This window comes from Xyrauchen texanus, chromosome 6, assembly GCF_025860055.1.
Source record: "Xyrauchen texanus isolate HMW12.3.18 chromosome 6, RBS_HiC_50CHRs, whole genome shotgun sequence".
NCBI classification, from domain to species: Eukaryota; Metazoa; Chordata; class Actinopteri; order Cypriniformes; family Catostomidae; genus Xyrauchen; species Xyrauchen texanus.
Window position 1 is genome coordinate 17,124,530 of NC_068281.1, and position 14,386 is coordinate 17,138,915.

Below are 14,386 nucleotides of genomic sequence, written 5' to 3' on the forward strand. Positions count from 1 at the left end.
CGACTTGAGCATTACCGTATCCATATCAAAAATATCTTTACATTTTGATGGTCTGAGTGATTTAATGGTCTGTGATACCTCCGATTCTGTGATGTTAATTAAACTAAAAACTGATTGATTTGTGTCTATTGACGGAGTGTTTATGTTCTCAAGTGTAAAACAGTTCGCTATGTTAGCCACAGAATCCATGAAATAGTGATTAAATGCTTCTGCTATAACCAGAAGATTATTTGTCAGTTTTTCATTTATTTGAATATCTAGAGTGTTTTGTTCTTTGGGGCGATCACCCATCATTTTTCTTAGCTGATTCCATATTGTTTTAGTATTTCCATTTGATTTTTCAATTATAGTGAGAAAGAAATCTGCCTTTGCTTTTCTTAATGATCTTACAACTTTATTTCTCAACATAGTGAAACGTCCTCTGTCATGACTTGATTTTGTTTTATTTGCTAATTTTAGGGCTTGGTCACGTTCTTTCATGATTTTTATGATGTCTGGATTTATCCAGGGTACAGTGTTTTTGTGTTGTTTGTACTTGATTTTTTTTGAGAATTCTTTAATAGTTCTCTCAAGTGTTTTTAGGAATATTTGGCTGTCTTTTTCGCAATCAACTAAAGATAAAATGTCATCCCATTGAATTTGGTTAGCTGCATCTACAAAGTTTTGATAATTATTTTTAGGAATTGTAATAGTTTCTTTTTTTTTTTCTCTAGTGCAAGGGTGAAAACGTGTTTTGGCAAGCTTTCTTGTAACAAGAGTTAGATTGTGGTCTGATAAACCTGTCAACATATTAAACGATTTTATAATTCTTTCAGGTCTATTGGTAAATATGAGATCGATTTGTGTCTTGGTAGAATTAGTTATTCTTGTTGGCCCACGTACAATTTGTTTTAGATCATACCTGTCAGTGATTTGTTTAAGCTTTTTTCTACAGGATTTGTCCTCCCAGTTGATGTTAAAATCCCCCATAATGATAAGTTCTTTATCAAGGTTGCTTTCTTTTAGGAGCTGCTCAAAGTTTTCATAAAAACTGTTGTCTGCAGAGGGAGGCCTATACATTACCACAAGGACGAATGACATTTAACCTAATCATTCTAATAAATTATTTGACCATTTGATTTTGTGACACTGTAATGTGCTTTTTATGTAAACCAGCACTCCTCCCCCCCTTTTTGATCCCTCCCTATTTTTCCTGTAGATGCTATAACCAGGAATATTCAGAGCTGCCGACGGAGCATTTTCATTAAGCCAGGTTTCAGATAAGCATAAAAAGTCCAGGTTTGAATCCGATAAAAGATGCTGCATTTGCTCACTTTTAGACAGTAAGCTTCTAACGTTTAGATGTCCACCTAGAAGACCCTTTGGTTTAGCCCTAGGGTCCCACATATGTAATGATATCATCAGTACAATCTCAGCAAGAAATGGTGCTTTTACTTGATTAAAATGGTCAAGATTAAGAACAGGCATCCTACTCTCTATGATATTATAATACCTTATCACAGTTTTTGGCCCAGCATTGCAATTTAGCAGCAAGGATTATGAAAATTATTAAACATAATGATGTTATCAAACTGGTCAATATGATAAAATAATAATGTAGACTTTGTTCTAGTAATTACAATAGCATATTTTCAAGCAGAAACAAAACAATTTGACTGTTCCAGTGACCTCAGAGAAAGAACATTCTAATATTGAATGTGTAGCGAAGGAAAGTGCATTTTGTCTCAGAACTGCAATGCAATCTCTAAGCTGTTTTTGGTCATAATGGCAAACAGAAAAGCTAGGTCCATTACATTTTTCAATGACTTTGGGCCTTGTTGCATAACACAATCTCTCTACAGTATTGTCCTAACTGCATGGCTGAATTTCAGCCCCATTACTTAAATGCACCATTCAGGAAAAATTTTGTGTCATGGCCAGGTGAGAAATTACCAACAAAGCATAGGTACCACACAAAATTGAGCAAAGCTATGATAAAGCATGGCTTTTTGCCATATGCTTTGAATGAAGACACATTTGTGTCAATCAGGCTGTGTGGTTGTTGACCAGACAGTGTTTAAAAATAGTTCAATCAAAAATGAAAATTCTCTCATCATTTACATACCCTCATACCATCCCAGATGTGTGTGACTTTCTTTTTTCTGCAGAAAACAGAAAAAGATTTTTAGAAAAATATCTAAGCTCACTAGGTCCATACAATGTAAGTGAATGGTGACAAACACTTGGAAGTTCCAAAAAGCACATAAAGGCAACATGAAAGAAATCCATAAAACTCCAGTGATTTAATCCATGTCTTCTGAAGTGATCTAATTGATTTTGGGTGAGAACAGAGGAGGAACATTTTGGTCTGTTCCCACCCAAAACCGATTGTATTGTTTCAGAAGACATGGATTAAAGTGCTGAGTCTTATGGATTACTTTTATGCTGCCTTTAAGTGCTTTTTGGAGCTTCAAAGTTTTGGCCACATTTAATTTGCATTGTATGTACCTATAGAGATGAGATATTCTTCTAAAAATCTTTGTTTGTGTTCTGCAGATGAAAGAAAGTCATACACATCTGGGAGTGGGTAAATGGTGAGAGAACTTTCATTTTTGGGCGAAATATTCCTTTAAGGAGGCTATATCTTGAAAATTCCATCTTCCAAAGACATGACAGCCAACCCAATTTCAGCAAACCAGAACACGAAAAAGGAATAGAGGCAGATAGCGTTCTCTGATTGGCTAAAACGTGTGGGCAACAACCTTTTTTTGTTTGCTGCTTAAAGAGGTTAGGACTGTCACAGAGATGCATGTGATTATTCAGAACAACTTTAATTGCAAGAAAATCACTTATAAAAGCTTTAAAAATTACACAAATATACAAATTGTGGTATGGCATGAATATCGAAAAACCTCTCCAGCCTGATAAAGGTAAGTAGGTATAAACTGGTATTTACAATTGTTTCTTAGTAAGAGCCTCAAGATGAATTTAGTATTATGCTGTATTTAAATGATATGAGAAGACGACAACCAAAGGAGGCAGCTATTCTCTCCCAGTGCTTCAATGAGCTCCCCACTGCAGAGAATATTTACTTTATGCTCATGAATGATATTGAGCTGCAATTTTTCAAATGCGCTTCCACACTAAATATAGTTATCCATATTATCCATGCTTATATGTCTGCAGAGGCATAATTTGTAATGTTTACTTTTTATCTGTAACTGAGACAATGCTTTGAAATCTCCAGGCCAAGCAGAAATTGTTTTTTTCTTCTTCTGAATTTTAATGAATGTAATTAGAGTATTCTAATAAGATTTATGCATCAGGGATAAAAAGGAAAAGGGGCTTTATTGTTTTCTGTCAAATTGGATTTTTTATGAAAATAATTATGGGCTTATTTATATAGAAAGTCACCACAACAGACTGAGGGGTTCTGGAAGCATGGAGCACATACAAACAGGAAGTATACAGTAAGCAAGGGAGCACAAGCTAGCCACTGTGAATATGAAATTATGCTTCTTAGATGCAGTCTCTCGCAGGGCTAGAATATTTTGTGTCATTTTTATTCAGAGCAGCACCATTGCAAGCACTGCCTATACTTTTTAAAGTCTTAAAGTACTGTAATGAAATTAAATAAGAAACTGCCTGGCAAGTATTAGAAAAGGACATTTTCATATTGCTAGTCATGAGCACTCATCAAATTTTTTTCCTTTTATTCCCTTTTCTCCCAATTTGGAATGCCCGATTCCCACTACTTAGTAGGTCCTCATGGTGGTGCGGTTACTCTCCTCAATCCGGGTGGTGGAGGACAAGTCTCAGTTGACTTCGTTTCTGAGACAATCCGCACATCTTATCATGTGGCTCGTTGTGCATGACACTGCGGAGACTGAGCATGTGGAGGCTCATGCAACTCTCCACAATCCACGCACAGCTTGCTACGTGCCCCATTGAGAGCAAGAACCACTAATCACGGCCACGAGGAGGTTACCCCATGTGACTCTACTCTCCATAGCAGCCGGACCAATTTGGTTGCTTAGGAGACCTGGCTGGAGTCACTCAGCACACCCTGGATCCGAACTCATGACTCCAGACGTAGTAGTCAGCAAAAATACTTGCTGAATTATCCAGGCCCCACTCATTACATTTCTAAGACTGATGCTCCACTAAGAATGAAAAAGACTCTTTGCATCTTAAAAGAAAGTGCAGACCAAATTTGGATAGACCAAAACAGATAAATGGGGTGTAAAAAAAAACAGCTATATATTTTAATTGATCATTACATGGCAGCTTTCAAAGACAGAATAATTAAAATGTATTTTATGTCATCTCACCGAGCCAGAACTCATCCTCCAGGTTGCCAAAGCCAATCTTGTAGTCACTCCACTTCCTGGAGAAATCAGTCAAACCGTTTTGACGTCGCTGGAACACCTAAAACACAGCAAATCTACAGCTGCAGCAGAGCACTCTGTGACAGTTAAATCAAATGCATTTGTCTTTAGGAGAATATGGTGCACATGAATCTGCAACTGAGGCAGCTGTGTGAATGGTCATGGCCCTGCTGAAAAGACTAGCATTGCTGGTCACCAGTTTTGTTTTGAATTGTTTTGTATTTTTGAATGCTGCTTTGCTCATGTCCCCACTAGGCTTATTAAAAGCTGATGTGTCTATATTTTTTTACATCTTCATGCACTCAGTGCTCGCGGCTTGCTATACGTAGCGGAAGGGGTGGAGTTATGTGAGTGCATTACTGGTCTTACAAAACAATTGTACATACGGAGATTATAGTGACTAGCATGACTTCAGTAAAGACAGCACCTTACAAATGTAAGTTGAATGCTTTTACATATTGTTTGAGATTCAAGTGTTGAACTGAGGATGGCTAATGCGCTAAAGCTAACAGTAACACATCGCATGTGTTTGAAACTTCACTTCCATCAGCTATTACATTCTTCCATGTAGTAAATATTTGTAAAACTCTGTTAAATTATCTATTTGGGACAATACTACACTTTTAAAATTCATACACTTCATGGGTGAGCCCGGTACCGGTACATAGCACATTTTCTGCAAACTTCCCACAAATGTTCCACTGATCATTTTCACATACAAATGAGCTTTGCAGCAAACTTGCGGCAAATTCTCCATTGTTGCAAAAGGATTGCTGCAGGCTCACCACTACCGTTGAAGAGCTGCAAACTTCTGCCAAGCATTTGCTGTGAATCACAAGCTCATTTGCATGAAAATAATGATTGGCAAATTTTTTCATGCAATTTTGTTGTAAGTTTACAGCTAGTTTACCAGAACTCTAGGTTTTTGTAAGGGAGTGCATATTGAATTTTAAACACTACAAGTGTAGTGTATATTGTGTAATTTGATACAGCTCTGGTTTCCGTGAGAATTGTAAACAAGCTCTGTGACAGTGATTTAAATGGACACAAGAAATCTGTTTATTGTGAGAAATCTGCTTAAGACTCGAAATCGGTGTATTGGTTTACATGAACTGAGACTTTGTCTTTACTTTCCCATTTACACATGGCTTGGTTAGTAAGCAGCTTTCTCCTGTAATGCTTGTGCAAATAACAAAAATGGGATACGAGGAAGACTTTGTGATTTTATTCTGTTTCTTGGCTTTATTTCCAGATATTCCAGAATTGTTGCTTTTTGTTTCCTTCACTGTCTATCGCAATCTGCAGTGGAATTGTGCTGCAATAGTAGAATTCCCTTTCACGTAAACCTCTGGGATTCCCCCAATACACTTGAGCGCATAATGTAAACACGAATGTGAGGGACAGTCAGTATTTTATACTGTTGTGTTTAAATGGGTTTAATTTAGAGTTTGTGAATTTCCCACAGTATATCCAGAAATGTTGAATTCTTTACATTGTGTAGACTTGTTATTGGGCTCCATCCTATGACGTTTGCTATCCAATCTGTTTACGTACATGCACACTCCACAAAAACTTAGAATGCTGCTTATGCATTTACATGGCCACAAGAAACCTAGGTGTGCTAAAACCACTTTCTCTTAATCCCTTAAACAGCATAAGTAAATCAGCATTTTTGTTTATATGACATTTCAGAATGCCGCTTTATGCAAAAACCTGGAATAAACTGACTTCTTAAGTGCATGTAAACGTGGTCTCTATGAAAACATTCCTCAAACTAGCCTAACATAGCTGAACCAATGGCATAAATTTGGGGTCAGGACAATCTGTTTGTCTAAATAATGGAAGATATGGGTAGTGTTCAGGAAACCTGCATAAAAAGAGTGTTAATTTTTTCAATTCTATTCGGTGTAGTTAATGGCACAGAAATTACACACTGCAGCTTTGACAAAGCTAACCAGTTAGATTTACTTTGTTAACCAGAACCAGCTCTTACAGCATAAACCAACGTAAGTCGGCATGGAAATTCAAGCTGGGCTAAACTTTTTCAGCAGCGGACAGCCATAAATCCTCCATTGTTCTGGGCATACAATACAAACAGGCTCAGATGTCATAGTCAGATCTCTCACTCACTATCCAGCCGCCTCCATCGGTGGTCATGTCGCAGTAGACCTGCACACCTTGACTGAGGTCTCTGTTGATGTAGATGGTGTAGATTCCGCTCAGGTTCTCTCCATTCAGGAGATGCTGTGCACAGTTCTGTGGCATGGGAAACAATCGGTTTCCTGAGGAGAAAAAAAGGGATGAGAAACATCCAACAAAACAGATAAAATAATGCGAAGGGCCAACAAGAGGTTAATGAGTAACGATGAACATAGCAGCAATGACAATGGAGTAAGAATTTGTTGATTTGTGTCCTATGAAATGCTGTCTTCGGAACTTAGGTGATTGTAAAGTCACAGAAACGCAGATATAAGCAAGGTTGGTATCTCTTCAGAATCGAGATGTTTATGGATGTTTAGAAGGTGTCGCTCCTGATTTGTACTTGATGCAGTTGATGGGGCTGGGAAATTTATCTGATTTGATGTTAGCAGGAGATGTGGTAGATACTGAATATACCTGTTGCAAAAGAGGTTGAAACAATGGAGCTGGTCTGTAATCCTCTTGCAGCTTGCAGCCTCAGAGTATATTCAGTGGTCTCTGCCAGTCCCTCCAGACGGATCCATGTGTCCTCTGCATCTAAAATCAGCTCCTATAAATAATAATATTCAACAGTAAGATCTTTAGAAACAGAGGGCCTTCTGATTTAATTAATCAATGTAATACAAAATTAATTCACCATCTATAACTTCCTTCTCTGGAACACAAAAGGAGATGTAAGGCAGAATGTTAGGGACTGATAGTCTCAGTCAGCATTCACTTTCATTGCAAATTTTTCCCAGATATTTTGGATGGAGACTGAATGTCCATAATACCCTACTTAACATTTCCTTCTGTGTTTCACAGAGAAAAAAAGTTATACAGGTTTAGAACAATATGAGGGTGAGTAAATGATGACAGCATAAAGAACAGCAGCTCTTTGTAATGTTGGAAGGAAAAAAAAATATCCATAAACAAACAGTGAACAGATCGCTATCAATTTGAAACTGCCAGACAAATTGTTGTTTTCTCAAGCTGCTTACTGTTGAATGCTTTCCATACAATGCTGGCCTTCTTCATAATGTTTTTCTGCCATATGATTGGCAGCTCTAAAGCCCTTGATGGGGGAGGAAGAGTCTTATAAGACTCCAGTGCTGCTGGGGAGAGTTTCTATTTTGGTCATCAGCTCATGATAGTTCAGTTCCCCTCTTTTGTTTTTGAAAAATTCACTTTTATCAAACTAATCTGCCACAGAGGCAGCTCACATTTTCATCCATAATTTCTTTTCTTATTTTAACCACACGCTCTCTTTCACTTTGCTGCATGGGAGATAAAACAACAAGTAAATTACTCTTTGGATTCACTGGGGACAAGGATGGACAGCGTCACACATGGCATACAGTAGCTTTGAACTGCATACAATATAGAATGGAGAATTAAAGGAAAAGTCACATATTTGAAGCAAGACATTATGTAATGTGAATTATGCAGCACAGCAGTGTTCCCTTTACAAAAAGCTTCACTATGATGCTGCGCTTTGCAAGTGCTTTTGGGGAACAATCCTGCATTGTGACCAGCTGTGAATATGTGTGTAACATGTCAATGAACATTGACCGGAATTTATAGCCTCGACTGGTGAGATCATTAGATGCACCTGTGGACAGGCTATAAATAGACGTGTCACCAGCGTGTCATCAGATCTGTTTTCTTCAGAGCAAACTGTGCTGTGTGTCTCAAAAGCCTGTCAGAAACATTCTTTCCTCAGCTAGGATTTAGAATTTGTTAGGCAGTGCGCAGTGAACCTTTTCACCTTTCCCTCTTTCTATATATATATATATATATATATATATATATATATATATGAGAGAGAGAGAGAGAGAGAGAGAGAGAGAAGCAAAGCAAAGGATGCGTGTTTCCCTGTCAATGTTCTATGACTGTCAGGGACACGCATCAATTTAGTTTTGTTTGTTTGGGGGAAGAGCATGCTGCTCTCACGTTGGGGCAGGGCGAGTGCGCGCATTGCGACCTACTTTTGGGCGAAATGCTTTGCGCTCGCCTCGCTTACTTCCGGGAGTCAGCGCCCACTCTTTCATCGTGGGGCTCTCACATATATCTGGCTGAGAAGCGAGAGACAGGTCCGTCCCTATCGCTCGCTCCCCAGATCCAGCTGATCTTTCTTGTAATCTGAAGCGCCTCGGCGCCTCTTCGTTTCACGAGGGGGGCGCTGAACCTCTGTACATTTCACGCATAATAATAAAGCGGCTAAGAAATTACTCGAGGTGGTTACTCAGGCTGTGGCCAGACTACAGCTAGACTGGCCATGCGAACAAGAGACACCCCCCCCCCCCAAAAGCTACAAACTATAAGTAATAATAATAAAAAAATAATTAAAAAAAGGGAACGCTATATTATTTCTGGAACACTCGACATCCCCTGAACAGGAAGTGTTGAAATTGATACCCATCTCAGAGAACCTGGCAGCGTGGAAACTTCTGCCAGGCATTTCTATGTGGGTTCTGAACACAGTAGAAAGAGGCTACAGAATTCAATTCGCTCGCCGCCCTCCGCGTTTCAACGGCGTGATTCCCGCTACTGTGAAACCGGAGCAGACACGTCTACTGTGGAAAGAGCTGCAAAATTTCTTGGTCAAAGGGGCCATGAACATGTTCTCCTTCCAGAGAAAGAGTCAGGCTATTACAGTAGATACTTCCTGGTCCCCAAGAAGTGGGGGGGTGGGGGTGGGGGGGGGGTTGCATCCGATTTTAGATCTTTTAGGCTTGAACCGCTCGGTCAGGGTGTTCAAGTTCAAGATGCTAACTGTCAAGACGGTCGTGTCTCAGAACCAACATTATGATTGGTTGATCACGATCGATCTCATGGACGCATATTTCCATATTGGAATTCTGCCACAGCACAGGAAGTTCCTGAGGTTCGCTTTCGGGGACGAAGCCTTCCAGTATCGGGTTCTTCCATTCGGCATAGCCCTATCACCCCGCACATTCACGAAACGCAGGGATGCAGCACTGGCTCCTTCGCGACTCCACGGCATCCGCATTCTGAATTACATAGACGACTGGCTGATCTTAGCTACAAGAACTGGCAGTTCAGCACAGGGATATTATCTTAGCTCATCTGGTTTCTCCGGGTCTTAGACTCAATGTCAAATAGTGTTCTCTCTCCCACTCGGGGAATCACCTATCTGGGGGTTATATGGAATTTGATCGCGATGTGGGCACAGTTGTCTCTCACTCATATCACATCCATTCAGAACACCCTGAGCAAACTCAGGCTAGGTCAGGGTTGCACTGTTCACCAGTATCAACAAATACTAGGTCTCATGGCATCTGCGTCCACAGTGATCCCTTTGGGCATGCTCCATATGAGACCGTTTCAGCTGTGGCTAAAAGCCAGGGGATTTCGTCCAATGGCCAGTCCCCTAGGGCTAATAAGGGTTACGTGCCGCATGCTTCATTCCCTTGCTATGTGGTTCAGACCACGGTTTCTTACCTTGGGTCCCACTCTAGGTGCGTCTCGTTGTCGCAGGCTGCTAACAACAGACGCCTCCCTGACGGTCTGGGTAGCGGTCTTAAGTGGTCGTCCAGCTCAAGGGGATGGGAGGGTCATCAGCTTGGTTGTCACAGTAACTGTCTCGAGTTGATGGCGGTATTTATGGCCCTGAAATACTTCCTCCAGAGGCTACCATGTCTTGGTGCGGGTGGGCAATACAGCAGTAGTCTCTTACATAAATCAAGGAGGTCCACGTTCACGTCAGCTACATTTCTGTCACGTCAGATTCTCCTTTGGGCCCAGGGCAAGACCCTGTCACTCAGGGTAGTTTATATCCCTGGATGCCCGAAGAGCGCAATGTCTTCTCTACTTCTCCCTGAGTCACCCAGCCCCCCCTGGGTCTGGACGTGATGGCGCATACATGGCCCTGAATGCGTCTGTATGCGTTTTCCCCAGAGACTTTGCCAGAGTTCGCCAGCAAGGGTCTTGCCTCTTACTGATAGCGCCGTGCTGGCCGAACAGGGTATGGTTCTCGGAGCTAATATCTCTCCTCGACAGCTTGCCTTGGGCGATTCCGGACAGGAGGGACCTTCTGTCTCAGGCGTAGGAGACAATATTTCATCCCCGGCCTGAATTGTGAAAACTTCATGTTTGGTCCCTGAAGGGTACCAACTGAGGGACACAGGGCTGTCACCTGAGGTTATCAAGACCATTCTTAGTGCTAGGGCTCCCTCTACTAGAAGAATCTACACCAATAAATATGGTGTCTTCGAAAAGTGGTGCAGTTCACATGGTGCAGATCCAGTCAACTGCCCAATTGTTTCAGTTCTGGACTTTCTGCAGGAAAAACTGTCAGCAGGCATATGCTCCGCTACTCTCAGGGTTTATGTGGCTGCCATTTCGGCTTGCCACACCTTGATGGACGGGGTGCCTTTGGGGAGGCATCCTCTACTCACTCGCTTCATTCGTGGAGCCATGCAACTGAGGCCTCCTGTTAGGACCAGAACTCCTTCATGGGACTTAGCAATAGTCCTGGAGGGTCTGGTTGAGACCCCCTTTGAACCTCTAGAGTCAGCATCTGACAGACTTCTGACTCTCAAGATGGTCTTTCTTATGGCGATTACCTCTCTTAAGAGGATTGGGGATCTACAGGCTCTGTCTGTTTTGCCGATCTGTTTAGAATTTGCCCCAGGTATGGCCAAAGCTATTCTGCATCCTCATCCTGACTACCTCCCTAAGGCGCCTTTTTCGACACTACGTCCTGTCACTCTGGAAGCCTTCTGCTCCCTGCCGTTTTTAACGCGGAACAGGAAAGACTTCACGGACTCTGCCCAGTCTGTGCCCTTCAGACTTATGTCCACCGCACTAGCCAGTGGCGTAAGTCAGGGCAATTATTTCTCTGCTATGGGGGCCGCAACAGGGGGGCGGCTGCTACCAAGCAGACTATGTCACATTGGGTGAGGGATGCTATTTCTGTTGCAATGGTAAGTGAGGACCCAAAAGCGATATAACAAAAGAGTCTTTTAATGTCAGTTCAGGAAGCAATAATGAAAAACACAAATGTTCTCCTTCAGAGAATGACAGCGAACATAAACAACCCGCGGAGAGGGCGATGCAAACAGAAGACTTCCTAGAGAACTTCAGTAGGCGTCACAAAGTAGCAGCCGGGGGTAGCAGTGAGCGGCGACTGGCTGCTGGTCTCCCCAGGGAGGGCTAGGGTCGAGAGAAAACACTTCTCTCGACCTCTCGCTGCGTCTGGCGAGCTGGACAGAATACAAATAATGGGTAGTTTAGACGGGAACAGGTAGTAAAGCCAGGCGGATGCCAACAGGACAGGACTTGGACAGTGACAAACGAGACAGTGCTTGTATTCCTTTGCGGGAGAAACTCTAGTGAGAATCCGACAAAGGAAGCAGCAAGAACAGAGAAAGAAGTAGAGAGCTAATCAGAGGAAAACGGGAACAGGTGGGAAGAGAATTAGCGAAGTATTCAGGGGAGATAAGGAACAGCTGGAGGAGGAGAAAAGAGGGAAAGGAGAAATGACCAAAGAGGGCAGCAGAAGGCGACAGAGAAAAGAGCAAGAACAGGGACAAGACATACCATGACAAAACAAAGACAAGACATAACATTTTCCCTGGCCTATGAGGCGCGGTCAAGTTTCGCCAGTAGGTGTCAGGGCTCACTCCACCAGAGGGGTTGCCTCCTCTAAAGCCTTGGCTAGAGGGGTCCCTCTGCTGCAGGTTTGTGATGCGGCTGGCTGGTCCTCTGCGCACACATTCATCAGATTTTATAGTTTGGATATTCATGCTACTCCGGGCTCTTACGTCCTTTAGTCGACATCTCAAGCTCATGCCTGAACAAGTTTGTGACGCGGCAGGCTGGTCCTCTCCACGCACATTCATCAGTTTTTATGGCAGGCTCATGCCTTAATTTCGTGGTGCAGCAGGCTGGTCCTCACCGCACATGGTCATTGAATTTTATGGGTTAGATGTTTTTGTTACTCCGGACTCTTACGTCCTTGAGTCGACATCTCAAGCTCACATCTGAACATGTTTGTGATGTGGCAGGCTGGTCCTCTCCGCATACATTCATCAAATTTTATGGTTTAGATGTTTATGCTACTCCGGGCTCTTACTTCTTTGAGTCGACATCTCAAGCTCATGTCTGAGACCTCTCGCGTTCTTGTGAGCACATTTCACAACCTTAGGGGTCGAGACAGCTCCAGTGCGGCGGCGTGGGTATTGCGTTCCCAAAAGCGCTTAGCAAAGCGCAGCATCATAGTGAAGCTTTTTGTAAAGAGAATGTCTCGGGTTACACGTGTAACCCTTGTTCCCTGAAAAAAGCGGAACGAGATGCTGCGCTTATTTGCCACACTGGGACGTTCCAGGACTGCTCTTCAGAAAAAGATATCTGACGACACACTGGTGACGCGTCTATTTATAGCCTGGCCACAGGTGCATCTAATGATCTCACCAGTCGAGGCTATAAATTCCGGTCAATGTTCATTGACGTGTTACACACATATTCACAGCTGGTCACAATGCAGGATTGTTCCCCAAAGGCGCTTAGCAATGCGCAGCATCTCGTTCCGCTTTTTTCAGGGTACAAGGTTTACACATGTAACCCGAGACATTTTAATGTAGTCCCATCAAGTAGCTCAGTTTGCAGAAGATATTGAGCAGGTAATTTAATGAAGAATACTGCTGTCTGTAGCAGAGAGGGGTTGAGGCAACACGTATGGACAGACTACATTAGTGATAGACCAATAAATTGTCCAGGCCAAGTAATCGGCTGTTAACTGGCTATTTTGAGAGTATCAGCATCAGACAATAATTGTGCCCACTTGACCGATTAATAGAAGTGGTGACAATTCCACAATCTAGAATACATACACAGACAGCCTTCTCAATGGATGGTGCATTTTTGGTTTAATTTTATATTTATATTTGTTAATGAATTTGTAGTAAATAGTGCATAAAACAGCCTAATTTTTCATTCAAGTTCAGCATTTTGTATACATTTGAACTGCTTCCATTGAATTGTGTATACACGTATATCAGCATTATATTGCCCCCTCTGACTCCATGCTCTCTAGATATTAGTATTGCATTAGCCATTAAAAAAACATATCGGTTAACGGCTAGACTATTATTATTTTCAGCATGATCACAAAATCTTTTGCTTGTTGGACATCTCAAATGGTCAAACTCAACATAAGATACTATCTTGGTTCTAGTAGTAAGAGGGTTTTATGTCTGAGACATGAATGCACCAGCAGGATTTCTATCATCTGTGCACCACTGACACCCACTGGATAGTTACAATCACTAGCTGCACTGCTGTTCAAAGCATTAAATGTTCCACAAACATCCTGAACATGCTACCAAAAAGAACTCTTTTCTTTATGTGTGCAGATATTTTTATTAATGACTGTGCATGATGTAATCTATCATCTTCAATTTATGCAGCCTTTTCTTTGGACTTTTCAGCATTGTTTATATCTATCTCAGACAGTTGTTTTCTTGGTTAAAATAGAATCATTTTCACAAGTGGACCCAAGGGTTTTTAGAGGGATTTTTGGTTTAATAAAGTTTGAGAAACCCTTTATAGACTATGTTTGTCTCTCTGCAGACTGTATAACAATATAAATTTACAGATTAAAAAAAAAAAAATTCTACTTTTTATTTTCATTCCAGTACTTTCCTCTCAGCCAGATCAACTAAAGATGAGGAAAGGCCTAAGCAAATTATAGAACAATAATCATCCACAGTGGAGTATGTTCAGTACTCTAAACATTAGGGGTTCTGTTGAAGTGGGTTTCGCCCAGGACGCCAAACATGCTACAACCGCTACTTATCATCCATTACAAATAATAT

General features: G+C 41.6%; 1 protein-coding gene across 1 annotated transcript in view; it reads right to left on the reverse strand.

The window, feature by feature from the left end:
• Positions 1 to 14,386, reverse strand: part of LOC127645025 (tenascin-R-like) — a 224,705-nt gene that overhangs the window by 7,909 nt on the left and 202,410 nt on the right. Inside the window, exons 19-21 of the mRNA XM_052128518.1 lie at positions 6,984 to 7,116; positions 6,498 to 6,649; positions 4,311 to 4,407 (exon numbers count right to left, since the gene is read on the reverse strand). Of these exons, the coding sequence (XP_051984478.1) occupies positions 4,311 to 4,407; positions 6,498 to 6,649; positions 6,984 to 7,116 (382 nt within the window). The remainder of the gene's footprint in view (positions 1 to 4,310; positions 4,408 to 6,497; positions 6,650 to 6,983; positions 7,117 to 14,386) is intronic.